At 51.4% G+C, this 26136-nt stretch overlaps 1 protein-coding gene across 3 annotated transcripts in view; it reads left to right on the top strand.

Annotated features, from left to right (window-relative positions):
- Positions 1-10284: 10284 nt before the first annotated feature.
- The window catches only part of TBC1D22A (TBC1 domain family member 22A), a 314377-nt gene continuing 298525 nt past the window's right edge, over positions 10285-26136 (top strand). The window contains exons 1-2 of one of the 3 annotated variants that reach the window (XM_053582457.1): positions 10285-10508; positions 25254-25310. In XM_053582457.1, the coding sequence (XP_053438432.1) occupies positions 10447-10508; positions 25254-25310 (119 nt within the window). In that variant the 5' untranslated portion in view covers positions 10285-10446. Of the gene's footprint in view, positions 10509-10584; positions 10791-25253; positions 25311-26136 lie in introns of those variants that run through there. The other 2 variants (XM_053582458.1, XM_053582459.1) reach the window with 2 other exon arrangements.

Here is a 26136-nt window from a genome sequence, read left to right as displayed (position 1 = left end):
CCTCCTTCCTGGCCTGGCAGGCCCAAGCTCTGGGCTCTGTGGAGTGATCTCTGTGACTTCCAGGACCCCCACACAGAGCAGGACACACCAAGATGGTCCCCAGGCTGTCCTAGGGTGACCAGCTCCTCCTGGTTTGCGAACTTAACCAAGTTAGCACCTCAAGTCCCATGTGCTTTTTCTTCCAGGCGGTGGGTCACCTTCATCTGCCCTGATTCCAGGATGTCTGCCTTCCCCAGGGTTGAAGGCAGCCAGGTGGACCCTGGGCCCCTGAGCTCATCTCAGGCGGCACCTGCAGGGTGACCTCGTTTAGGCCTTGAGCAGAAATAGAACAGCAGTGCCAATTAGTAGCTGCTCGTCAGCCAGGGACACGCAAATCTGCCACAGCCTCTAGGCAGCCGGAAAATTCCACACATCTCTTCTTCCAGAGGTGGGAGGGGCTGGCAGGACCTTCCCCTCTCCTGGGGACGCGCCCAGCTTTGCCTCTTGCCAAGGGTGAGAACCTCTGGGGCAGAGACAGAGACCCCCAGAGGAGCTGACTCAGTGGGCTTGGGGCAGGGTGAGGGTGAGAACCTGCACACTTCATGGACTCTCCAGGGCATCTGGACACAGGGTGACCTTGGGCTGCATAGGGAGCTGCAGCAGGGGCCTGCCTTTCTCTGTCCCTCCCAGTTCCAGGGCCCAGGCCCAGAACTCTGTACTGGCCACTTGCTCACTGCTGCCCAGCTGAGAGCTAGGTGCCTGGACAGCTGAGAGCTAGGTGCACAGAGCCAGCATGATGTCGCTGGTGCTGTGAGGTGGCCTCCACCTGTGTGCACTCCAGACTCTGGGCTCTTAGACATACAGAAGCTGTATGGGAAGAGAGGGCCCTGGCAGGGGGCTGAGGGACCTCTGGTGGTCCAGGCTGCACCACTGGCCATCCAGAAGGCCTTGGGATATTCCCACTCCCTTCCCCAGAAAGCTAACATGAGGATTGTGAGAAGATGATGGTCTCTCAGAGTCCGTCCTGCTGATAGTGGGGTCTGGAAGGTGTCCCTACTCTGAAGGCCTCCCCTAGTCAAAGGGAAGCCTGGGTGTGGGGAATTGAATCGACCTTTTTTGGGACTGCCCCTCTGGCCTTCTGTCCACGCGTAGCTCCTGCAGTAGCCTCCAAAAACCAGGGTAAGGGGAGAGCCTAAGAGAGGCCACTCCTCCTCTGTGCCCTCTCGCCTTCCTTCCCCTGGAGTGGCTGCGTCCCTACCCCCGGGGAGCTGCTAACTGTCTGGAGTGGAGGGCAGCAGAAACTATACTGCCCGGGAAGTCAGGAGAGCTGGGGCTGGGTCCAGCTCTGCCTTAAATATATGGCTAGATTCTAGGTCTCAGCATACCCAGCCACAAAGTGGGGGTGCAAGAGGGATGAATCTAAGGAGCCCACCAACTCTGACACTCTAAGGCTCCCCAGGTTCCCCCTTGGCTCCCAGTCACTTGGCCAACTGTCCGCTGTTTTCTCTGAAAATTCTGTGACTTCCTTAGGAGGTTACATGGGATGGGCCAAATCTCAAATACCCATGTCATCTGCAGAAAAAAGTCCACCCTTTCATTCCTCTTCTTCCTCCCAAAGCGAGCACGTCTCGGAGTCACTGTTAATTTTTTTTTTTTGACAGGATCTCGCTCTGTCACCAGGCTGGAGTGCAGTGCTGTCATCGCAGCTCACTACAACCTCTAACTCCTGCACTCAAGCAATCCCCCCTACTCAGTCTCCCAAAGTGGTAGGATTACAGGCATGAGCCACCATGCCCAGCCCCACCATGTTAATTCAGATCCCCAGGAAGACATTTGAAAGATGTTTCTTTGGCTGGCTGCCCAGCTGACAGCCAGGGCAGGGATCCAGAGGGAGCTGCATGCTGCTGCCTGAGAGGAGGCCCATTCTGTGCTGTGGGTTGGAATGGGCTGCAGGGCTGTGCACAGTGACCACCCCAGTATTCATGCTGGAGGTCCCACCCCAAGACGGGTCTCACAGGCTTGTCCTGGAGAAGTAGCAGAGCTGTGGGCAGACTCACCGAACCTCTGTACTGATCACAGCACTAGTCTCTGACATCAGGGGGATGCTATCATCTCGTCAAAGCAATCCCCCATTTATTGCCTTATTTGATTTTTAGGAGCGCAGGACAGTGGGGATGATGACCCCCATTTTATAGGTGAGAAATATGAGGCCCAGAGAGGGCCTGGGAGGTACCCAGGTCATACGAAGTTGGAGCCCCTTGATGCCTGGCCCAGCTCTCTGGCAGCACCTGGTGATTCCAGGTTTACAGTGAGTGATGTGATGGCTGTGTCACAGGGGGTGCCCAGGGGCTGAAGGGAGAGGGGGCAGGGGGCAGCTCTGGACACCTTGCAGGATGTGAGTCAGGGGCGTCCAGCCAGCGTCCACCATGGCATGGTGCTAAGGTCACAGGGCAGGGCTCCAGGAGGCTGGCATCACCTCCCTGGATGGCTTGGGGAAGCGAGGCTCAGAAAGAGGCCACACCCAGTTCCTTTTGGCCAATTTCCCTGACCCCATTAGCTTTCCACACTCCCCAGCCCATGGCCCCTGCCCCCTGGGTGTGATGACTCAGTCTGGCCTCAGCCCTGTAGGTACTCCTGTGTGTGTGGGCGGGTCCAGCTCCTGAAAGACCATCAGCTCATCAGCTCGCTCAGGGAGTGGAGGCCCATGGTGGGAGGGGCACTTTGGAGGGGGGAGCCCTGGAAGCGGGGGCGTAGCTCCTGGGCAGAGTACACCAGCCACAGGTCAGAAGGTATCCTTGGGGTGTGCTGAGGGACAGAGAGGACTGGGGAGCAGGAGGAGAGGTGTCCCCCCCTCACTGGACCTTCCCTTGGCTCTGTTCCTAGAGGGCACAGCCAGGTCTGCTGACCACAGCAGCTGGCAAAGTTCCAAGCACTTGCTGTGGCAACATTTGCTGTGAAAGGAAGAGGCTTTGCCCTCTAGCTGGGTCACTTAGTTATTTATTGGGAGAGGACCTAGGGCTTCTTCTGCAGACACAGGGACAACGGAGGGCTCCTGAGCACAGTGCTGCAAGCTGGCCACAGGTCTGGGGGGCAGCAATGCTGGGGGAGGACCACTGGCGAGACCCCTGCTGTGCCGTGGCAGGACACCCGCCTGGCAGACGGACTCAAGGGGTGGCGAGGTGTGCAGCCGGGACAGGGCGTCTGGGGTCAGTGGCTGACAGGATTGAACGAGGAAAGGAGGAAATGGGCAGGGCAGGGAGGGCCAGGCTCCAGCAGGTGCTCAGTCTGCCACACACCCCTGGCCTTGGCCTGGTGCCCAAGGGCTGACTCTGCTGGGGACCTGGGGCCACAGACCAGCCCTGACAGCTCCTGGGAGGGATCCTTGACTCAGGGTTCACCTGTTCATCTGGGGGTTAAAAAACAAAAACCAAAATAAAAAACAAACAGACAAAGAAACGGAGAGAAGATTGCAGCTCCCCTTCAGTCCCGACCCCTCCGCCGCCCCTCCATTCTCACTGATCCTCAGGAGAATCCTGTGAACTAGACAGGAGAGTGGCTGTTGTCCCCATTTTACAGATAGGGGAAGGTGAGGCCCAGAGAGGGGGCTGGGCTTACTCAGGCCACTTTGCCCTTCCCTTCCTCCCACACTCTACCAAGTCACATTTTACACCAGGAACAATGTAAGTTTGGGCCTTGGGTCTTCCCACGTGGAGAGGATTTTCCTAGAATTACTATTAACATTTATAAACTAAGTGGCCCAGCTGGAGGGCAAAACCTCTTCCTTTGACAATAAATGTTGCCACAGCAAGTGCCTGGAACGTTGCCAGTCACTGTGGTCAGCAGACTTGGCTTTGCCCTCTGGAAACAGAGCCAAGGAAAGGTCCAGGAAGGGACAAGATGGTCCCAGGCCCTTGGACTGGGATCCTGCAGCTCTGCGTAGCCCTGATGGGAACATGTGGCCACGGTCCCAGCTACCTACTTCCTTCTGGTCACTTATATCCAGTTCAGTCAATAAATATGTCTTGAACGTCCAGCTTGCTGCTACTGACTGACCTAGTAGCTGTCGGCATTAGGGGTGGTAAGGTAAGGTGAGAGGTTGACCCGCTGGCAATCCCCTAGCCAGCAGAGCCAACAAAACAAGATGCTGGTTTGGGACACAGCTACCTCTGGGCAGAGCAAGGACAGAGCACGGCAGTGTGGCAGCCAACACAAGAGCCCAGCCCTGCCATCCGGGAGGGGCCTGGGTGATGGGCCCCGCCAGACTCCTCTCTCCCTGCTTTAGTGGCATGGCTCTGTCCCACAGACCACACCCTCCACACTGCTTGACTTTAAGGAGGATGTTCAAGCTTGGGCTCCCTGGCTGCCCTACGCTGCTGGACATTGGGGCAGGAGCTGGAGGTTTCTGTGCAGGCAGCTGAGGCTGGGTTCCTGCTTGTGGAGCAACCTCCAGGTATTTGGAGTAGCCAGGCCCCAATAAGAGAGACCTGTGTAACCTCTAGTGCTGGTCATAGCTTGTTCCTAGTGAAAGGCTTCGGGTGGCCCAAGCCTTTGCTTCACTCTGTGCCATCAGAGATAGTGAGTGACACTGCTGTGGCAAGGGAGGGATGAGCTGACGCAGCCCTGACTGGGAGCTGGACCAGGAGTCCTGGGGGTCTGTGTTTGTCAGGGCCAGGCTTTCTTTCTCCTGGAGAGCTATTCTCACCTTCCCCACCAAAAGATAAGAGGGAGTCTGGGGTTCCTGGTGCCCTTGCAGTTGTAGAGGCCTTTTTGGTGGAGAGAAGACACTCCTGTGTCCTGGTGGCACAGCCTATGGCTGGGCAGTGGGGACCCTGGGGCCTCCTCCCACCAGATGCTTCTCTCCTCTGGGCCGGGCTTCCTCGTCAAACAAGAGACTGCGGAGAACGCTCCAGGGATGATTTAGGTTTGGGCCTTGGGCCTTCCCAGGTGGAGCCGTGAAGGGTGGCAAGGTGCGAAGGGAACCAGGGGTTGGGGAGGAGGGGCTGCGCCTGCAGGGGGGAAGCTCCTGTCCTGTGTCATTGCCCCTGGAGGACCTCTGAGAGCACCCTGGCCTAGCCCCAGTCTCACCCTTTGACCCCCTATCCCTCCCACCACTCCACCTGCCCTGCACCCTAGTGAGCCTTGACCCTGCCCTTTACCCCCAGGAAGCCTCAGTGAAATGTCTTCATTCTTCAAAGCATTTGGATTTGTGGTTTTTCCTGGATTCCACAAGACTTGATCCATTTGGAGGAGATCTTTTTTAATTTTGTATTTTTTTTGCATCTAAGAAAACAGGGTGGTAACAGAATGTGACTACTGATTTTTTCAATATATGTAAGGAAAAAGGAGGAAATGAAAGCGGGCAAACAGTTCTGGTTACTCTGTGGCAGTTTTTTCCCAGGTGGGACAGGGGTGAGCTGTGTGCCCCCAGGTCCTCCCCTCTCTGGCCCTCACTATCCCTGTTCTTCCTTCTGCTGCTCCTGAGGGGATGACATTTCTGGAGTGTAATGTTCACCTTGGAACCAAGAAGGGGCACTTCCCAGCCCACTGGCACCAGCTGCCCTGGCTGAGCTGGAGGGCCATCAGCCCTTTGCAAAGAGGACTTGGGCACTGAGGAAAGTGCCCCGCAGTTCAGGCAGGAACGGCCGCCTGCATCACTGCAGTGTGTGAAGCTGGACCAACAGCGTGCCCTGGGGACGGCATTCTCGTTGGCATCTTTGTCAGAGATGCACTGGCAACTAGGTCTACCCTTTTGTCAGCTGTTGGAGCATCTGACAAAAGGAGCAAGGCAGCAGGCGGGAGGGCGGGAGACTAGCAGGACACAGGCTCTGACTACTGATTAAAAATGATTCTGGGCCAGGCTCAGCGCTCACGCCTGTCATCTCAGGACTCTGGGACACTCAAGCTGGTGGATTGCCTGAGCTCAGTAGTTCAAGACCAGCCTGAACAAGAGTGAGACCCCTGTCTCTATTAAAAATAGAAAACAACAACAAAAACTAGCTGGGCATGGTGGCATATTCCTGTAGTCCCAGCTACTCAGGAAGCTGAGGCAAGATCATTTGAGCCCAGGAGTTTGAGGTTGCTATGAGCTATGATGCCATAGCACTCTACCCAAGGTGACAGAGTGAGACTCTGCCTCCAAAAAAAAAAGGGGGGGGGGGGGGTTCTAGAACTCTGCACTTTACACCAAGGGGCTTTTCTTAATCTTCTCCTGCTTTTCTTAATCTTCACATGAGCACACATATTTATATATTATATGCATGTACTTCTCTCGTTCGCATACTATGTATTAGTCAACATTTAATTTCTTTCTTTCTTTTGCTAAAAGGCAAACGTAAGGGGAAGTTTGGATCTTTTTCCCTCCACACACTCAACAATCCTCGGGGCACGGCCTCTGGTTTCTATCCTAAGTTAGACACAGTGCAGTGGTTTTCCTGGCCACTTTCCTTTGAGGGTATCCTGCTTTGGCCTCCAGCTCCTCTTCTGGCCGGGCTGTCCCTGTTCCCAGGGCCACTGCCACAGGGCAGTAAATTGCCATGTGTATAGGAAGAGTGGGGTGGGGTAGGCTGGGCCAGGGCCAGCTGGACCCAGGGCCTTGAGAGTCACTGCCAGTCCTTTTCCCTCTTTCCACCTGCTGCTCTTTGTGTGGTCTCATTTGCAATCTGGGCCGACCTCCCCAACCCTCCTGAGGCTCCTATCAGATAGTTGCTGCTCTGGGAAAGGGCTAGCGGTCTCTTTCTCATCCCAAAGAACTCATGTCAGACACTCACTGCTCCACCGGCAATGGGGCAGGGTCTAGGGAGAGTGTGCGAGGGAGGAGGGGACCCCAGGAGGTGGGGGGCGGTGTTGTGCTGGGCAGGCAGTCTCAGGGGCCTCCCTGCTGCCGGGGGCCCTTGGGTGTAGTCACACGATTGCCCAGGTCACCCTCACTCTGGGAGGATCCCTTGAGCTCAGCAGTTCAAAGTCGGCCTGAGCAATACAATGAGACCCTGTGTCAAAAACAAAAATGTAACTGTTAGAGCATCCAACTAGTTCCTTAGTATAAGTCCCAGGTTGAAGATTATGTATATTCATAGGGTTTTCGATTAATCACATCTGTCAAACTGTACTTCACATAATGCTACCAGTTTACAGTCCCAGCATTGAGGTGTCTTTTCCCGGCAGTTGCCAACCTCATTCTTCTTCATCTTTGCCAGTTTACAGATAAGTTTTATTTCATTTATTTTTTTATTTAAAAAAATTGCTGACTGGGTGCAGTGCTAATCTAAACCTAGCACTCTGGGAAGCTGAGGCAGAGGACTACTTGAGCTCAGGTGTTTGAGACCAGCCTGAGCAACATCAAGAGCCCGTCTCTACTACAACTGGCTAGGCGTGGTGGTGGCACCTGCAGTCCCAGCTACTCGGGAGGCTGAGGCAGGAGAATTGCTTGTGCCCAGGAGTTGGAGGTTGCTGTGAGCTGTGATGACACCATGGCACTCTAGCCTGGGCAACAGAGTGAGACATTGTCTCAAAAAGAAAAAATTGCTAAAAGTCCCATTTTTATCAGTTTACCATCTGTATTTCGTTTTTGAATATGCCTTTAGATTTATTTGCTTAAACTTTAAAAAATACATATTTAATATTAAAAATCAGGCCTTCTTCCTATTGGGGGTCTTATACTTACTCGTAAGCTGTCAGCATATTAACTTTGTCAGTCACAGGACATATATTTTATCAAATTAAAAAAATTTTTTTTTGACAAACAAGTTAACATTATAGGTCATCAAGTCTACCGGTTTTTCTCAACATGGTTCCTGCCTTTGGTCTGGAGTGGGGGTCATTGCTGCACACAGGAAGAGACAGGTCAGCTTACCTTTTTTGAAACTGATTTCTCCAGTGCTTTCAACCAGAAGTAACCAATCTGGGGGCAGGACTACACTCATATTTTGCCCTGGCCTGTTCCACCTTTCAAGCTTCTCCTTCCATCTCCTTCCAGGTGCCCTAACTCTGGCCAAGCTGAACTGCTTAGGGTTTGCTGACCTCCATGCTCTCTCACTCTCTCACATCTATGCACCACCTTCCCTCTGCCAAATGTCCTCCGAGCCAAATCAGCTTAACAGATATTTACCAGGAACCAGGCACTGCCAGGGTGCTTGAGTCACTGCTCTACTAAGTGGACAAGCCTGAGTCCAAAACCAATCTTACACTTAGGCTGCAGACAGGCTCACTACTCAATGTCATGTATCTGTCGTGACCCTAACCATCCTCACTCAGCCAGTCTTGAAGCCTGCAAGTCAATCTCAGCCTCATTCCTTACCCTGAAACAGTAGGTAAGCTACAGAGAGTAACTGAACCTAAGGTGTCATAATCACACCTAACCAGTCACCAACTGTTGTCAAGGTCTCCTCTGGAAACTCTACCACAGCCTTTCCTTCCTTTGTCATCTCAATCACTGCTTCTTATAAGTTAGACTGAGCTGGGGAGAACCCCCATACTCTCCAGTGCTGCCCGCAGGGGATCCCTGAGGCTGTCAGGAGCCCATCTCTGGGGAGGTCCCAAGACTGTACGTCAGCCAGAGATCCCTGGGGGCCTTCCTGAATTCTTTAAGGAGAGGATCCCCTAAGAGTCTTTAGGGATACACTAGGTTTTACCAGGAGATCTCTGGAGACTTCCTGAGGCTGGGTAAGGACAAGATCCCAAAGCTGTGCATAAAGCGGCCCTGTGGATCTACTGGGGTGATATCTGGAAGGATCACCAAATCACCAGGACTTCCCCAGGGAGATTCTGTGGCAAAAGGGGACAAGAATTTATGGAAGATTTACTGTGTCAGGTGCTGAGGTTGTTCCTGAGGATGAGATTAGACTAAGAGATCTCACCTGGCAGCTAAGTGTGGAGAACATGCAGTCAGGTAAATGTTGCATGGTGTGTACAAGGGGCAGTGGAAGGCTCTGCTCTTAGAGATAGGGTGTGTTGTCACGAGAGCTGAGAGCCACTAACTTTGTTCTGTGACAAGAGGGTAGAGTGTTATTACTTTTTTTTTTTTTTTTTCAGTTTATGGCCAGGGCTGGGTTTGAACCCGCCACCTCCGGCATATGGGGCTGGCACCCTACTCTTTGAGCCACAGGTGCCGTCCAAGAGGGTAGAGTGTTGAAGGTATCGTTGGCATCTAATTCAGATAATGCACATAAAGTACCTTTGTATGATACACTGTATACAGCAAATACTAAATCAATGTTACCACCACCAGTAATTGAAGAGGCACAGCAAAACTCTTTTTTGTTGCCCTTAGAAGAGTGCTGTGGTCTCACCGCTCACAGCAACTTCAAACTTTTGGGCTCAAGCGATTCTCTTGCCTTAGCCTCCCAAGTAGCTGGGACTACAGGCGCCCACCACAACGCCTGGCTATTTTTTGTTGCAGTTGTCATTATTGGTTAGCAGGCTTGGATAGGGTTCGAACCCTCCACCTTTGGTGTATGTGGCTGGCACCTAACCACTGTGCTACGCGCCGAGCCAGAAAACTCTCAATCAGAGAATATGTACAATCACCTTTTGCTCTAAAATAACTGGCATTGTTCTGTCAAGAAGCTCCAATCTTTTGTTTTTGTTACCTGTCTTTAATACCCACAGAAATATAATGCAATCTGCATATGGAATCTCGTGTTTTGTCAGCCACATTAGAAAAATAAAAATAAATGTAAAAATTAACAATACATTTTATTGAACCGAATCCATACTATTATCATTCAGTATGCAATTATGCAAATTATTACATTTCATACAAAGCCTTTGGAATCCTATGTATTTTCCACGCACAGCACGTCTCGCTCCGGACTTGCCCTCTTTCAAGCGCGTGAAGGACCGTTCGCGGCCGCAGCCCAGGAGAGGTCCTCACGCCCCCTTGTTCGACTGCGCTCCCGGGAAGTCCGAGATGATGCCCTGGCACCATTCCCAAAGAAGGCCCAACGCCACCGTGTGGTCGAGTCTCACCTCAGCGCTCCGTGCACACCCCGACCCCTTGGTATTTACACGTCCCCGCAGCGCCGCGGGCGCACCCTGGACCGCGGATGCCTGGGAGCTTCCGCGTCGGCGCGCCGCGGGTCTGGACGGCGCCCCGCTTCCTGGTGTTCCGGGGAACTGCTGAGCTCACGGCCCCCTGAAGTCCCTAGCCAGCGGCTGCGCACCCCGGGACCCGATTGGGAGTCCGCCGCCGCCCCACCCCCCGCAGGCGAACAACGCGCACTGCCACCGGCGTCGCCCTTCAATGCCGTCCGGCGCCCCGCGCAGTGCGTCACACGCCACCTGGGACGGAGGCGGGACTTCCGGGCGTGCGGAGGCACAACTTCCGGAGAGAGGCGGAAGAGCCTGGAGGCTCTATGCTGGGGAGTCCCGGGACGCCTGAGGGGCCACCCGGGGTATAGGAAGGGGCTGCTCGGGGCTGCCTGGCTGCACCCAGTGTGTCTGGACTGCGAGTCTGAGGGATGAGGAGGGGCCATGGCCAGCGACGGCGCCAGGAAGCAGTTCTGGAAGCGCAGCAACAGCAAGGTCCCAGGCAGGTGGGTGTGACGAGGAGGGCCGGGTCGGGGTCAGGGGTCAGAGGTCAAGTGTCCGCGTAGGTCTCCTGGGCTGCAGGTGGAGGTGGGGGTCTAGGAGGGTAATTTAGGCTCCGAGGAGACTGCTGGGTGGTGTAAGGGGAGGTCTTGGGGGTGTCAGCGGCTGCACGAAGGAGCGGGTCTTGCAAGGAGGAGGAGCTGCCAGCAGGTTTTTCCCGAGGCTTTCTTGTGCGAAACTCCTCTGATGCCTGGGGAAGCTGAAAGGAACTGACACGGGTCACGCTGGTAAGGATTCGGTGGAGTCAGGACACTGGCCCAGGCGAGGCTGAGCCGGCTGGGGCTCGGAGGGTTGGGGTAGATCGGTTTTTGCAGGGGGTGTGGTGGTTTTGGCCCACTTGATTTGCGTTCTTGTCGGGGGCTACTGCTTTTACCATGAGCGCGGAAGAGGGCCAGAGATTCCCTGTGAGTGTCTATGTTTCCACTTTGTGGTCTTAAAACCAACTCCTATCTTGTGTAAGCAGCAGGAAGCATTTTTAAAATTCAGTACCCGAAATGACCTGGGCGCACCCTGGACGCTGTACAGCTCCAAAGTCCTTGTCTGATTGGTGCAGCTGGGGCCCTAGGGAATGAGGAGACGATCTGTGGAAAATACCTAGTGTAAAATCAGCCACTGGTGAAAACAGATTAGAGCCAAGCAGACTTGTGGATTTAAAGATATTCTTCTGTCTTTAAGCTAAAGTCTAAGATATTGAAAATCAAGAGTAGTGATATTAATGGTATTAATTGTTATTAATACTAGCGATATTAATAGTGACATTAAGTAGAACCATTCAGAAGCACAGTAAAATAGTTTGTACTTCCGTGTTCCAAAAATAAACACTATTGCTTGAGGGATAAAGTTGTAAACCTTGGAATTCACTGCACCCAGTCAGAAAAATTTGCTTTTCAGAGTGATCTGGGAGTTGGCAAGAGTGAGTTACTGATGGCTCAGACACAGTGACTTTGAGAATGGAGGGAGTCATTAAAGGTGGTCACAGACTCTATTTTATCTGATTGTGTTTGATTTAAGAAGAATAAGACTTTTCACAAAACCAGTGTCAGGGTCCAGGATGAGGTGAAGATTCTGGAATGGTGGAGTATAGGAGGTCCTACTAATGACAGGAACAGATGCTATAGAACATGGAGTCACATGACGGTGAGAAAAGGAGTCACATGATGGTGTAGCTTTTATGTGCTGTTTTTAGGTCTTGAGGTTTTGGTTCTCCATCGTTCTAAATTCTATTCAATTCTTAATCAACTGAGATGCAAGAATAATAGCGCTGCTGTGTGGAGTTACAACAGGGAATACACCTTTGGATTGACAATTATGGTTCCTGGTAATTTGTCCTTGCACTGGATTGAATAGTGTCCTCCCTGCCTCCAAATTCATGTCCATTTAGAACCTGTGAATGTGACTTTTTTTGGAAATAGGGTCCTTGCAGAAGTAATCAATTTAGGATGAGGTCATACTGATTTAGAATGGGCCCTAATCCAATGCCTAGTGTCGTCGTAAGAAGAAGGATATTTGTACACAGAAAGACAGACAGAAGGAAGATGGCCCTATAAAGACAGAGCAGAGATTAGAGCAGTGTGTATACAAGACCAGGAAAATCAGAGATTGCTGGCAGCCACCAGCGGCTGGAAGAGGCAGGGACAGATTAAGAACCTAAGGCAGTCCGGGTTTTCTTCTGCAAGAATGTGAATTACCAATGGTACACTTTTCCTTTGATTTTGATGCTGTGCTATGTCTTAGGCACGTTAGAGAGCAGCTCCCATGTCACACTTATGAAGTTGGAACGGGGTCTTGGAGAATCATTAGAGGCTGTCACTAAAGAGGGTAGGAGAAAAAAGGAAATGTTGAGCCCACCAGAGGTGTGTTTTCCCCTCTTATCCTGGGGCATTTGCCTCTAGCAGTGCTATTTCAGGTGACAGGCTGGGACTCGTCCCTGAAGGAGGGCTTGCAAATGTGTGCCCCTTCCCTATCAGTAATGATGATCACCAGCTGCATACTTAGTCTTCACTTACACAGATTTTCGGGGCTTTGCCAGCTCTTTCAAGTGTTCCCATGATTGTTTTATTCTTTTTTGAGTGCAGACCTCAACCCAGGAAACTCAGGAGGAAGACTACACCCGCTGCAAAATACAAGGGATTTTTAAATAGTACAACTCTAATACTTCCTTATGACGAATACTAGCTGATATTCAGTAGGCATTTTGTATTTCCCCAGCTATTCTTGGTGCTCTACAAGTGTGTTGTCCACTAGTTTTTGTCCCTTGCAGTGCACGTGCTTTTTCTTCTAGTCAGCACTCACTGAGGTAGGCTTCGTTTATAGCCCCTCGGCTGTTTCCCCTGAAATGCTGTGCTGAGAAGTCTCAGTGTTTTTGTAGGATGTGTAAGGAGGGCCCTTGGTAACCTGATGCTGCTCAGCCAGCAGTGCTGATGGGCTTGTAGGTTCCTTGTCATACCACACTGTGTGACGCCCCTGTTACTTTCATGCTCTTATACTAACTGGAATGTTTTTCCTTCCCTTTTGCCTAACTTACCTTTTTTTTCCTTTCCCCAAAATTTACCTTCTTGAAAAGCTTTGCGTGTTTTTATGCATTGTGAACTAAAGTACGTTAGAACCTCTGTAAAAGGACCACACAGGGGACTGTAACACACTGGTCAGCATATGGAGGAGGTCAGCATAAGGAGCTAAGCCTGTTGTACTGTTATGTACGTGTGTATCAGTATGTATGGTCTATAACAGTTAGGTCAACTTAAGGAGCCGGTCAGTGTAGGGAGGTGGTCAGCTGTGAGGTTCCACTGTAGTATGTTATTTATGCATCAAACTCGGTATTGCTGAGATGGGCTTGTTTCCTTCACTAGCGAGCTCTCCTTGTCGAGGGAATGCGCCTTCTCATCTCTATTGTTAGTGCAGTAATGGTGGTAGAGCTAAACTGTCTTTCACATTAGCCTGGAGAGAATAAGAGATTTGGCCAAGGTGTGAGAGGTGGTCCTGCGGGAGCCCCTCCCCCTGTGCTCTGTGCACCTTGGCCTTTAGGTGTGAGAGGTGGTCCTGCGGGAGCCCCTCCCCTCTGTTCTGTGCACCTTGGCCTTTAGGTGTGAGAGGTGGTCCTTTGGGAGCCCCTCCCCCTGTGCTCTGTGCACCTTGGCCTTTAGGTGTGAGAGGTGGTCCTGCGGGAGCCCCTCCCCTCTGTTCTGTGCACCTTGGCTTTTAGGTGCATGTTTAGCTGCTGCTTTCTTTTCTGGATGAGCCAAGATGTGTGGTATTGTGGACAGACTTCTGGCTGGAGTGGGGTGGTCCAGATTTTAGCTTTGTCTTTCTAATAATATCTGTGTTACTTTAACCAAGTCATGTCAACCAGGGCTGTCATTTTCTGTATTTGTCATGTGAGGGGGCTGTACTACGTCTAAGTGGCTGTGGTGAACTGTGGGAGAGTTGTTTGGCTTAGCCCAGTTATCTTTGATGAGAAAAGAAGAGGCCTCTTGGATACACTTTGAGAGTTTGATAATTTATTCATCTAGCAAGTATTTATTTAAGCCATACTAATGTGCTGGGACCTGCCCCGGGTTCTGGAAGTACACCAGTGAACAAAACAGACTGGGATCTGTGTTCTTACGGATGGAGTGGGACGGGCAGAGTATAAGTAACTAAGTAAGTAGAGAGTTAACTGTTGAAAGGTGATAGCTGCTATCAAAACATAATGTGGCGAAGAGGAATGGATAAGTTCAAGAGCAGGTGTGGTAGGAGGGTTTCATGGTGATAAAGTGGCCAGGGAGCCCCTCACTGAGAAGGTGACATTTGAGGAAACATTTGCAGGAGGTGAGGGAGCAGCTCACCTGGGTAGCTAGTGAAGGACAGTCCAGGCAAGGGGGCAAGCCGGTGCCCAGACCTGGGCCTAGGCATGTCTGGGGGGTGGGCAGTGTGGCTATAGCCCAGGGAAGGGGAAAATCCTGGGGCATGAGGTCCAAAGGGCAGAGAGATTAGGGCCTTGTGGTTGTCGTGAAGATGTGGACTGTTAACTCTTTTCCTTTTTTTTAAATTTATTTTTTGAGACATGGTCTTTCTCTGTTGGCTTAGGCTGGAGAGCAGTGGCTTGATCACAGCTCACCGCAGGTTTCAACTCCTGGGCTCAAGGGATCCTCCTGAGTAGCTGGGAGTATAGGTGTGAGTCACCACACCTGGCTACTTATTCTATTTTTTTGTAGAGATGGGGTCTTGCTTTGTTGCCCAGGCTGGTTTTGAACTTTTGTTCTCAAACAGTCCTCCCTTCCTAGCCACCCTGGTGACAGCTCAACAGGCCACCGTCATCCTCAACTGAAGAAGAGGAGTTGTTGAGGGATAATGAAGTGTCCAGTGAACGTGTGTGAGCCCCTTCCACATCCTGTTGAGATCACAGGCGTTGTCCACTACACCTGGCCTGTTACTCTTTTACTCTGAGTGAATGGGGAGCCTTTGGAAGGTTTTAAGCAGTGATGTGGCAGGGTCTGCCTTAGGGTTAACAGAATTACTTTGGCTGCTGTATTAAAGATAGGATGGAGGTTTTGGGGGTGGGGGTAAGGGCAGAAGCAGGGAGACCAGGCAGGGGTGGCTGCAGTGTCCAGGTGAGGACGTCATCCAGGTCAGGGAGGTGGGGAGAAGCTGTAAATGGGTGATAAGAATAGAGAAGTTTCAGTCTCTGGCTGCTGGGGCTTGTTCTTTCTTGGGCCATTGGTGCTCTCAGCTCCAGAAGGGCTGCTTTCTGCAGATGCAGTTGGAATTCTGGCCACAGTTGACTTAAACGCCAAGGCAACATCACAGCACATTGGGTTTGAGAACACAGGCAGCCTTTCAGGTGGATCTGATGTTTGCTGTTTTAGCTTGGCTCTGCCTGGCGGTGTGTGCTCTGTGGAAGGGTATGCAGGAAGTTGGGGAATGTGAACTATAATATTTGAATGTGGGATGGCAGTGAGCAGGGCCTGAATTGAGTGTGGCAGGGCTATGGGTGTTTTGGATAAAGCAGGAGCAGAGGAGAGTTCTCAGTGTTGTGGCTCTGACAGCTTTCAGGATATGTTGCCAGAGCCACGAGGCAACTCTGAGTAAATGTGACAGCTCAGCAGGTCACTGTCATCCTCAGCTGAAGAAGAGGGATTGTTGGGGGATGATGATGCATCCAGTAAATACGTGTGAGCCCCTAACCCGTGCCAGGTACAGCCCTGACTGCTCAGCGAGCACATGTGCCCTTAGCAGGGGTCCTCATACTGCGGCCTGCGGGCCACATGAGGCGGTGTGACTGTATTTGTTCCCATTTTGTTTTTTTTACTTCAAAATAAGGTATGTGCAATGTGCATAGGAATTTGTTCATATATATTTTTTTAAACTATAGTCTGGCCCTCCAATGGTTTAGGGACAGTGAACTGGCCCCCTGTTTAAAAAGTTTGAGGACCCCTGCCTTAGAGGCTCCAGGAGGTGGGAGACGTGTAACTTGTGATGCAGATGGGAGTGCACGGAGGGCGGTGGCCTGGGGATGCTGGCGGGGCACAGGGTCCTGTGGGAGTAGAATGGTCACCTCTTCCTGGCCATGGAGTAGGAGACAGGCTGGTTGCAGAGGTGCTGGGTGGGTGTCGGAGCCCCCCTGCAGAGGAATACCTGTGCCCAGGAGGAGGGGCACTTAGGGCTTTCAGGGCCTCAGAGCAGATTCTGGTCGTGGCCCTCAGGGGCAGGGGAAAGCACTGAAGGTTTTAAGCAGGGAGTGGTGTGATACTGTGACACTAACATCTTGAGGCCAGTGTGCGGGAGGAGGATGTGGCAGGGTGGAGACCAGGGTGGAGGCTGCGGTTTGGAGAGGAGTGGGTGGACTCGGGGTAGGTGTGGCTCATGGGACCACTGAGGGGCTGGGTGTGGGGAGTTGAGATGATCACCTGGGTTCTGGCCTGAGGGTGGGTAGGGATGTGCTGGAAAGAATAATGGGCCCCCAAAGGTGTCTGGGTTCTCTTCCCTGGAACCTTTGAATATGACATATTACATGACAAAGGGAGATTAAGGTCTCTTAATCAGCTGACCTTGAAATGGGAGGATTGTCCTGGATTTTCTGGTGGGTCCAGTGTAACCACATGAGCTCTTCAGAGTGGCCTAAGAGGTGGACATCATCTGTGGTTGCCCGCTTTGCAGATGGAAGATGGGACCATGAGCTAAGGAATGTGGCTCAGCATTTAGCAGCTGGGACCAGCCTGGCTTCTTTAACACAAGGGACTGAATTTTGCTGACAGCAGCTGGCAAGAGCGGAAGCGGATTCTTCCCTCCTGGAGGGAATGCAGTCGGCTGAGACCTAGACTTGAGTCTGATGAGACCCCTGCAGGACTTGTGATCTCCAGAACTTTAAGATATAAATGCATGTTCTAAGTCACTAACTAGAGGTTTGTTACAGCAGCCCAGAAGAGTTGGGGAGTGTGCTGAGGGCTGTCCATGGCAGAGACTTGCAGGTGGCTTTATCAGGTCCCTTGGCACAGTTATGAGTGGACAGGAGGCCCTTGGTCATTGGCCTTGGAGGTCACTCTGGTTACAGAGTGTGTTTCATCTCAGGAGACTGGAAGTAAGCTCAGAGGGTTCTTCTGTGCTCTGGAGGCCCTGCTCCTCTGTCAGAAATCTGCAGCTGCCTCTGACCAGCTCGCTTTCTCGTGTTTTTACAAACCCATATTCATCTCCTTGTGTTTTTTTTTTGTAGAGACAGAGTCTCACCTTATCGCCCTTGGTAGAGTGCTATGGCGTCACACAGCTCACAGCAACCTCCAACTCCAGGGCTTAGGCGATTCTCCTGCCTCAGCCTCCCGAGTAGCTGGGACCACAGGCGCCCGCCACAACGCCCGGCTATTTTTTGGTTGCAGTTTGGCCGGGGCTGGGTTTGAACCCGCCACCCTCGGTATATGGGGCTGGCGCCCTACCCACTGAGCCACAGGCGCCGCCCTTATCTCCTTGTGTTTTAAAGGGCAGTTGGTTTGATAAGAACCTCATGCCTGTGTTTTGGTGTTGAGAGAAGCTTGGGAGTTGTGTTCTGGCAGCGATTGTGTTTCTGGGCGAGCTGGGTTTCCCCTGGTGCTGCTTGCAAGTCGAGAGGCTCTTACTGTGACAAGGCCTTGGAGTGCTGGTGGTGGAGTTTTGCTATGTACATGCTAATAATTCCACTTCCTTGTTTTTTTTCCAGTGGTTACTTTGCATGTTGTTATTAATAAATGTCTCTTATTTTGTCCAGAAACATTATGAAAAATAAATTTAATGTGAATCTTATTTTTTCCTTTTTTTTTTTTGTAGAGACAGAGTCTCACCTTATCGCCCTTGGTAGAGTGCTGTGGCGTCACACAGCTCACAGCAACCTCCAAATCCTTGGGCTTAGGCGATTCTCTTGACTCAGCCTCCCAAGTAGCTGGGACTACAGGCGCCTGCCACAACGCCCAGCTATTTTTTTTTTGTTGTTGTTGTTGCAGTTCGGCTGGGGCTGGGTTTGAACCCGCCACCCTCGGCATATGGGGCCGGCGCCCTACCCGCTGAGCCACAGGCACTGCCCTATTTTGTTCCTTTTTATATAGTTGTCTAATATAGTGAATCTAGACTCTTTGGGGTTAATTTTAAATGAAGGCAGAAATCATTAAGAAAAATCTCTGATGATTTGAAGTATTCCTTAACTAAGGAGAGCAGGAGGAAGGACCCCATTCTCCTCCAGTTTGTTGGGGAACCTAGGGAGGGTGAGCTACGATGGAAATGCAGGCAAGTCCTTGTCAGGAGGCTGCTGGCTGGGGGCCTGCATGGGCCTGGGGCAGCGGCAGAGTGACTGGGGCTTTCTTGTGGGGCTGGAGAGTGACGTCTGCCCCCTCCTTTCTGCTCTGGCTGGCTCAGAGTCTTCTGCCAGTCCTCCTCTTGGTCCACTGGACACAGGCCATGTGGCGATCTACTCCACACAGACACTTCTGGGCTCAGTGGGGTGTCAATGAGGTGGGGGACGTTGCTGTGAGCGACCCTGGGAGCACAGTGTGACCAACTACGTGGGTTCTTCCTCCCGAGGAGCCCAGGGAGTGCCTATGTGCAGAGCAGTCCAGAGCAGGTCAGTGCTGCCTGGACGTGGGCTGGAGTCCCCGAGCTGTGTGGCAGCTGGGAGGACCCCTCACACTGGGGTTATTTACTGAGGGCTTCCGTTGGGCCAGCACTTTTCACACAACCATCTGTGTAGTCTCACAGCAGCCAGGGGTGGGGGAGGTACTGAATGGTCCCTATTTTCCATAGAAAACTTAGAAGCTGAGTCACTTGCTTAGAGTCACATGGCTTATAAATGGCAGAGCTGGGCTGGAACCCAAGGAGCAGGCGTCCACGATCTGCTGTTAACCGTCATAGCCTGTCCGTGTCATCCACGCCCTCTTGCCCTTAACAGCACCGAAACCATTACTGAGAAAGCTTGCTCACCTATCAGGAGCCCAATCCTTCAGGAGGGTGGTTTGGGCGGGGCAGGTCCCCTGACACCCTCAGTGTCTGAGCTTAGGCTGCTTCCTGGCAGGGCCCGCCTGGCCCCCCAGCCCTGCTGAGCTCTGCTGTGGCCTGGCTCCCCAGTGCTGGGGGAAAGCCGCATCCCTGTGCCGTGACTTTGCTTCGTGTCGGCACTCTGACTTCTGTGACTGCTGGCGGGTCTTCTGGGGTTCACCTTTCCCTTCACCCTGGTGTCCCCTTCTCGGCCGAGAGGCAGAGGCAGCATGACCTCTCCCCGTTTCCAGGGCCCTGTCCTGTGGGGAACTTTCGTTTTGAGTGTGCCCAGACTTTTTGTTCTCCGTCTCTGAAAAGCTGCTTCCTGTTTTCTGAGGATTAACATGGAAGTTGCACCCTGAGTGCTGAGTGTCATGAGGGGGTGCTTAGCAGTTCAGGGTCCAGTTGCTCAGAATATGGAACTCTCCATGGAGTCTCCTGTTGCCATAGGCCCGTGAGGGTGGGTTTGTGGCTGAGAGGTGGTCCCTCCTGGAGGTGTGCTTGAGGCTTTTTTACCTAGAGGTGGTCCTTGAGGTCAAGACAGAGTGTGATTGTCCCTCCTGGGAAGAAAGAAAGACTGGGAGGGACGGAGGTGGGGAGTACACAGAGGAGCCCATGGGAGGGCACTAGGAGAGGAGAAGAGGGAAATAGGGCTTATGGGTCTGCAGGGGGAGTTGGGCAGGGAAGGTGGGAATGAGGAGCAGTGAGGAGAGAGGGGCTGAGGCTGGGTGGTGGCTGGCCGCTCCAGGCCAGTGTGGCTAAACGATTGGACATGTTCTGAGAAGTGCGCTGTCAGGCAATTCCATCATATGACCATCGTATGACTATCATAGAGGGCTGCTGGCGCAGCCTTACATGGGAAAGCGGGTGGGACACTGGGCTGTGTGGTGCAGACTGTGCTCCTGGGCTGCACCCCTGTACAGCATGTGACCACTGCACTGGTGCAGGGAGAGGTTGGCGTGGAAGGTAGAACACAGTGAACCCGTACTTGTGCAGGGCACACACAGAGAATGGAGCCCACAAGGCGGGACAGCTGCTTAGGGCCAGGGCACTGCAGCTCACTGCTGTGGGCCTGGTGAACACCGCAGACGTAGGCTACACTGACTTTATAGAGGTTTGCTCTCTCTTCAATAACAAATTAACCTCACCTTAATGTGGCTTTTTTACTTTATAAACTTTTTTTTTTTACTTTATAAACTTCTTAATTTTTTGAAACTTTTTGATTCTTTTGTAGTAACAACTTTTGACTATATGTAGAAATAGAGTTGTACAAAAATATTTTCTTTGTATCGTTATTCTGTAAGCTTTTTTTCTTTTTTAAACCGTTTTTGTTAAAAAGTAAGACACAGCTATGCTAGTCTAGACCTAGACAGGGTCAGTGTCATCAGTGTCACTTTCTTCATCTTGCCCTGCTGGAAAGTCTTTAGGGGCAATAACAGTCAAGGAGCTGCCCTCTCTGTGATAACAATGCCTTTTCTGGGGACCTCTTGCTGTCTGAGGCTGTTTTATAGGTAATTTAAAAAAAATACATCTGAGGAGTACATCCTAGAATAATGATTTAGAATACAGAACAGTAAGTGTATAAACTAGGAACAGATCACTGTCAAGTGTTGTATACTGTGCCTGGTTGTCTGTGCCGCACTTTTATACAACTGTTTGCAGATTTGTTTACACCGTATCACCGAATGCACATGAATAACATGTTGTGCCATGACATTATGACAGCTTGGCATCACTGGGGGCTGGGAGGCTTTCAGCTCCTTCAATCTAGTGAGAACACCGTTGTGTGTGTGGGCTGTCGTTTACTGAAACCTCGTTATGCAATACGTAACTGTACTTCTCCATGTTAGACATTTCAAAATGCTTCTGTTCCCTTTACCTATTTGTTTGTTTCTTTATTTTTCACAGATAGGGGTTTGTTGCTCAGGCTGGAGTGCAGTGGTGCAATCGTAGCTCACTCTAACCTCGAACTCCTGGGCTCAAGTGATCTTCCTGCCTCAGCCTCCTGTGTAGCTTAGCTGGGACCAGGTGTCACCAAACCTGGCTAATTTTTTTTGTTTTGTTTTGAGAGAGGGGGTCTCACTCTGTTGCTCTGGGTAGGCCATGTGGCATCACAGCTCACAGCAACCTCAAACTCCTGGGCTGAAGAGGTTGTCTTGCCTCAGCCTCCTCAGTAGCTGGGACTACAGGTGCCCAGCGCAACACGAGGCTAGTTTTTCTATTTTTAGTAAAGGTGCAGTGGCTGACTAGTTTTTCTAGTTTTAGTAGAGACAGGGTCTCAGGGTCTCTTTTGCTCAGGCTGGTCTCAAACTCCTGAGCTCAGATGATCTACCCACCTTGGCCTCCCAAAGTGCTGGGATTATGGGCAGTGGCTAATTTTTCAAAAAGTGTTTATGCCTGGATCCTAGCACTCAGGAGTGTGAGACCAGTCTAAGCAAGACCCATACCCTGTCTCTACTAAAAATAGAAAAATTAGCCGAGCACTGTGGCATGTGCCTGGAGTCCCAACTACTTGGAAGGCAGGAGGATTGCTTGAGCCCAGGAGTTTGAGGTTGAAGTGAACTATGATGATGCCACTGCACTCTACCTGGGGCAACAGAGAATGACTATCTCAAAGAAAGAAAACGTTTTTTGTAGAGATGGGTTCTCACAGTGTTGACCAGGCTGGTCTCAAAGTCCTGGCCTCAAGCTATCCTCCTGCCTCCACTTCCCAGAGCACTGGAAAATAGGCGGTCTACTGTACCTAGCCGTCCTTAAATTTTCTAAGTTATCTATAATAAACACATTGCTTTTGTGATGAGGAAAAAATGTATCATGAAAATGCTACTTCCATTTCAAGAGATACCTGTGAAGCAGCTCCATTTGGCTCAGTCCTTGCTGGGTTCTCAGTGCTCAGGGGCCTTGAGAAGTGTGCTGGGAGGCAGAATCTAGTCCCTGTTGCAGGGAACTCCTGGCACAGTGGGACACTGAACCTGGCAGGGCAGGGTACATCTTCCCGCCAGGCAGAGTGGTGCGGGTCCTGGGAGGCCTTCTTGGTTTTGGGTTTCTGAGGCCACCTCTTTCTGTAGTTGCCTCTTCGGGGCAGATACGAGTTTCAGATTATGCTGTGGGTGGCAGGCATGGTAGAATTGTTTACTCTTCTTATAATAGTTTTTCATACATTTTTCTCCAAAGCCTTCCAAAGTTAATTTCCTTGGAAAACTTACTTCTTCTGTGTTTTATAATCTGGGAGGCATCAGTATGTTTCAGAATGAGCCTAATGGCAAATTCAGTTGCTAATTTAGTTCATATTTCAGAAAGCTACTATGGAATCCAAAGGGGGTGTTGGGTAATGACTGCACTTGGAGAGGAGGAGTTGGCGTGCTCTGAGCTGACGTCGCCTCGGTGAGCTGCTCCTGCACATCGTGTCTCTGAAACACGGACAGGCATTTAATCGTAAATGTGGCAATATAATTTTGCATTTATTTCATGATGCTTAGAACACGGCAGCTGGATTTCTTTCCCACACTTTTATTTTCTCTCACTCTTCACTATTTCTCTCGTTGCTGTTTTTGTGTACTGCTATTTATCTTTTAATTAAAAAAATAAAAACATGTCTGTTCTGGTCTGGTACTGTCAGTTTTCCTTCAAAGGCAGCACCTCGGTGTGGGGCCCCAACTTCAAACCTGGAGGAAGCGCTTCAGGATCTGCAGCGATGGCGGCTTCTTGTCAAACCCCATGGCCTTGCAGCATTGGACTCGTGTCACTGCTCACTTCTGGGCTTCTGACTCTGTTACTTTGTGCCACCTTCTTCTAGCCTTGGTGTTGCCTAAATCCTCATGAATTATCTAACATTGTGCAATCTACCTGAGCATGGGGACTCTCACTTGTTCCCTGCCGTCTTTCCAGCCCCAGCATTGGGCCCAGCATGGGCTGGATGACCTGAATGAAGAAGCGTAACCCAGCGCTGAGTGTGAGCCCACCCTGTCCTGGAGCTCACGCTGCTCTGCAGGTGAAGAGCAGGTTGCAGAGCTCGGCTATCTGCAAGCATGTTCTCAGAAAGCGTTTGATTCTGATCTGTGTTATAGACGCTCCGGGCAGCATCCCAAAGAGATGGCACTGGCCTCAGGCCCATTCTCCTTCTCCTGGGCGTGTTCCCTACCTGAGCCGTGCTCCTGCTTGCTTTCACGCTGTGACCCCATCTCCCTGGAGGCATCCCTCGCAGTCTGGTGTCATACCTGAGTTTACCCTCCCCAGTGGTGGCATTTTAATGGACTCTGCCGTGCCTTATGCTGAGAAGGTGTCCATCATTTCGGGGTCTGCCATAGAGAAGGGCATGGAAGGTCCCGTCAGTTGAGGGTCCTCTCGAGGGCACAGTTCCCTGGGGCATCTCTCTGCCTGCCCTTCCTTTGTCCTGTGATAGCTTGTCCTTTGTCCAGATCATTCCAGTTACTTGTGGCTGTTGGCCTCTGGCATGTCATAGTTTGGAGCCTGTGACCCTTTCTAGTGTGGTCTCTGGTTCTTTGACCTGAGAGTCCTTCCTGGCTGTGTGGCTGAGGGTCATCAGGACATATACAGATTGGACCCTGAAAACACAACCAAGGGCCTCCGTGCCGCCTGATGGTAGCAAATTAGTCGTCCTTAAATTTCCAGTTTCTTGGTTTGGGGGATGATATGGTTTCTGTTGTTCTCAGGTGAAGCATGCTGCAGCTCGTTCTGTGGTGACAGCCTTACTGCTGCTGTCAGGGTGGGAGGATGGGCTTAGACCTACTTCAGAGTTAGCTGAAGATGTTGGTCAGCACATCCAGCCTCCCCCGTGTGGGCGTGGACCTTGCTGAGTCCAGGAGGGGACCTCCCTGCCCTCCCTCCCGTCTGTATAGTGATGCCGTTTACATCCCACTGGAAGTGCTGTGTGTTTATAGTGTATTCACCACCAGGAAGAGAAATCCCATGCCCAGTAGGAGGGGCTCCGCTCCCCACTTGCCTGCAGTCTGTCTCTGGATTTGTCCGCTCTGGACATTTCCTGCTGATGCGGCCACATGACATGTCCCTTTCTGTGTCTGTATCTGGGTCTCTGCGCTGCCTTGTGGGCTGCTGCGTCATTCCTTTTGTGACCTCTGGCTGTCCCATCTGTGGCCACGTGCTGTTCACCCTGCGTTCCGTTTCATGAAATTTATCTACATTGATTCTGGTGGCTCTGGTTCGCGTGTCTGCTGGGGTTAGAGTCCAGTTTGTGTGTTATTCCATCAGTATTTACATTTATCAGTATTTGCATTTATCCAGATGTTTGTGTTTTTTATTGTAGTATTACCGACATTGCTGACCCCATCTCCTTGTATACTCGTGCAAGGGCTTTTCTAGGTTGTAATCAAGAAGTGGAATCATGCTGTGTGTATCTACATTTCTTGAGGAGCCACAGTGGATTACTACTGTGTTTAAAGTAGTATAATTTATAAAAAGTTTATTGGCTAATATACTTTTTTAAAGAAAGATTTCATTATCTGAAATGAGGTATGTTGGGTTAGTTGCCACTTATTCTTTAAAGTAGTAGCTGAAGTTTTCCTTTTTAGCTGTACAAGACTAAATAAAAGTGCAATTTTGATAAAATGAGATTCCTTTAGTCTGAGCCTGCACTTTGTTGGAGCATTTTCTGCTCAATAAACACAAGTGGTTTGCCTATGAGGAATTAATGAGTTCCTGGCTGTCCTGGGAGGCGGGATGCAGCAAAGACATTTGTGAAAATGACGTGTAAATGGTGGGCGGTAGGCCTACTGCTTCAGCCATATTCATGTATTGGGGGATGACAGGGAGAATGTAATTTACCAGGGTAAATGTAAGGCTTTTATGATAAAACTATCACATCTTTAAAAAAATTACATTTTTCTTTTGTAATTCTGCATTTGATCGATTTTCAGACACAGTGATATCAGGTGAGCACTCCCAGGCGGGTGTTTCATCACAGGGTTCTGGTCTGTGAAGTACAATCCGTGAGCAGAGCTGATGTCACTCACTGCTCCCAGGAGCCCTGAGCACTGTGGTGGGTGCCGAGCATCCAGTGCTTGGGGGTATCTGTTCTCAGGAAGGGGCCGGATACCCTGCTGTGTGCGGCTGTTCATCCCCTGTACGGGGCCTCAGCAGCCTACAGTGGCCACAGGGGATCTGTGGCAGCTGACGGAGAGCTGCTATCCTGAGCCGGCCTGGGTGAGGAAACACTCATCTGTTTTTCTTTTCTCTCTCATCAGCATCCAGCATGTGTATGGAGCCCAGCACCCACCCTTTGACCCACTGTTACATGGCACGTAAGTGAAGTCCGAACCTCACTTGGCTTTTCAGCCCTGACGCTAGCAGGGTGGTGGCAGCCACGTTCTTCCTGCTTCACACCGGCTCCCTGGCATTCCTGGGGGCACAGCAAACCCCGGTCACACAGTTGCTCCTTGGAGACACTGGCCACCCTGCATGGCTCATCCTCTGGTGGGGATGGCAGATGTGGGGGACACAGCCCAATGTGGGGGGAGGTGGTGAAGCCACCTTGGAGAGCTAGGAGCTGACACCCCTTAGCCAGGGACAAGTTGGTTCGTGGGCCATTCCTGGAGGCTCCCAGCTTCCCTTCCTCTCAGCCTGGCTACTAGGCCTGCTCTGCCTTCTGTCTCGTCTCTCCACAGAGCAGGAGGGAGCAGCAGGTGTGAGACTCGGCCTCATGCTGGGGTGTCCCTCCCTGCAGGACCATGCCAGTCTGACAGGTTTCTTAATGTGAGCTGGGGGATCTGTGGCAGCTGACAGAGTAGTACGTTGTCACACTTTTGGGGTAATCTCATGGAAATGATGCTTTCTCCAAATCCACGTACAAAGGGCTGTGTCCTCTGCATGGTCACTCCTGCTGACTGCTCAGCTGCTGCTGTGGGAACTTAGCGGGATCCTGGTAACACGAGGGCATGTGCAGGGCCTCCTCCTAGGTCGGTCCTGTCAGGTGGCCCCGGCTGCCTAGCGTGACTTTCTCTGGTGACTGCTCTCCTGGTGGGTCCTCCGAGTGCTGCCTGCTCTGGTGCCAGCTGTCTCCACGAGCTGCCTTTGCTTTCTCACGTCACCGCCAGCTATGCCTTGTGTCCTGGGATTGTTTTCCAGCTA

This window comes from Nycticebus coucang, chromosome 3, assembly GCF_027406575.1.
Source record: "Nycticebus coucang isolate mNycCou1 chromosome 3, mNycCou1.pri, whole genome shotgun sequence".
Classification (NCBI taxonomy): domain Eukaryota; kingdom Metazoa; phylum Chordata; class Mammalia; order Primates; family Lorisidae; genus Nycticebus; species Nycticebus coucang.
The sequence above is the reverse complement of the archived record's forward strand: the minus strand, read 5'-3'. Positions and strand labels throughout refer to the sequence as shown.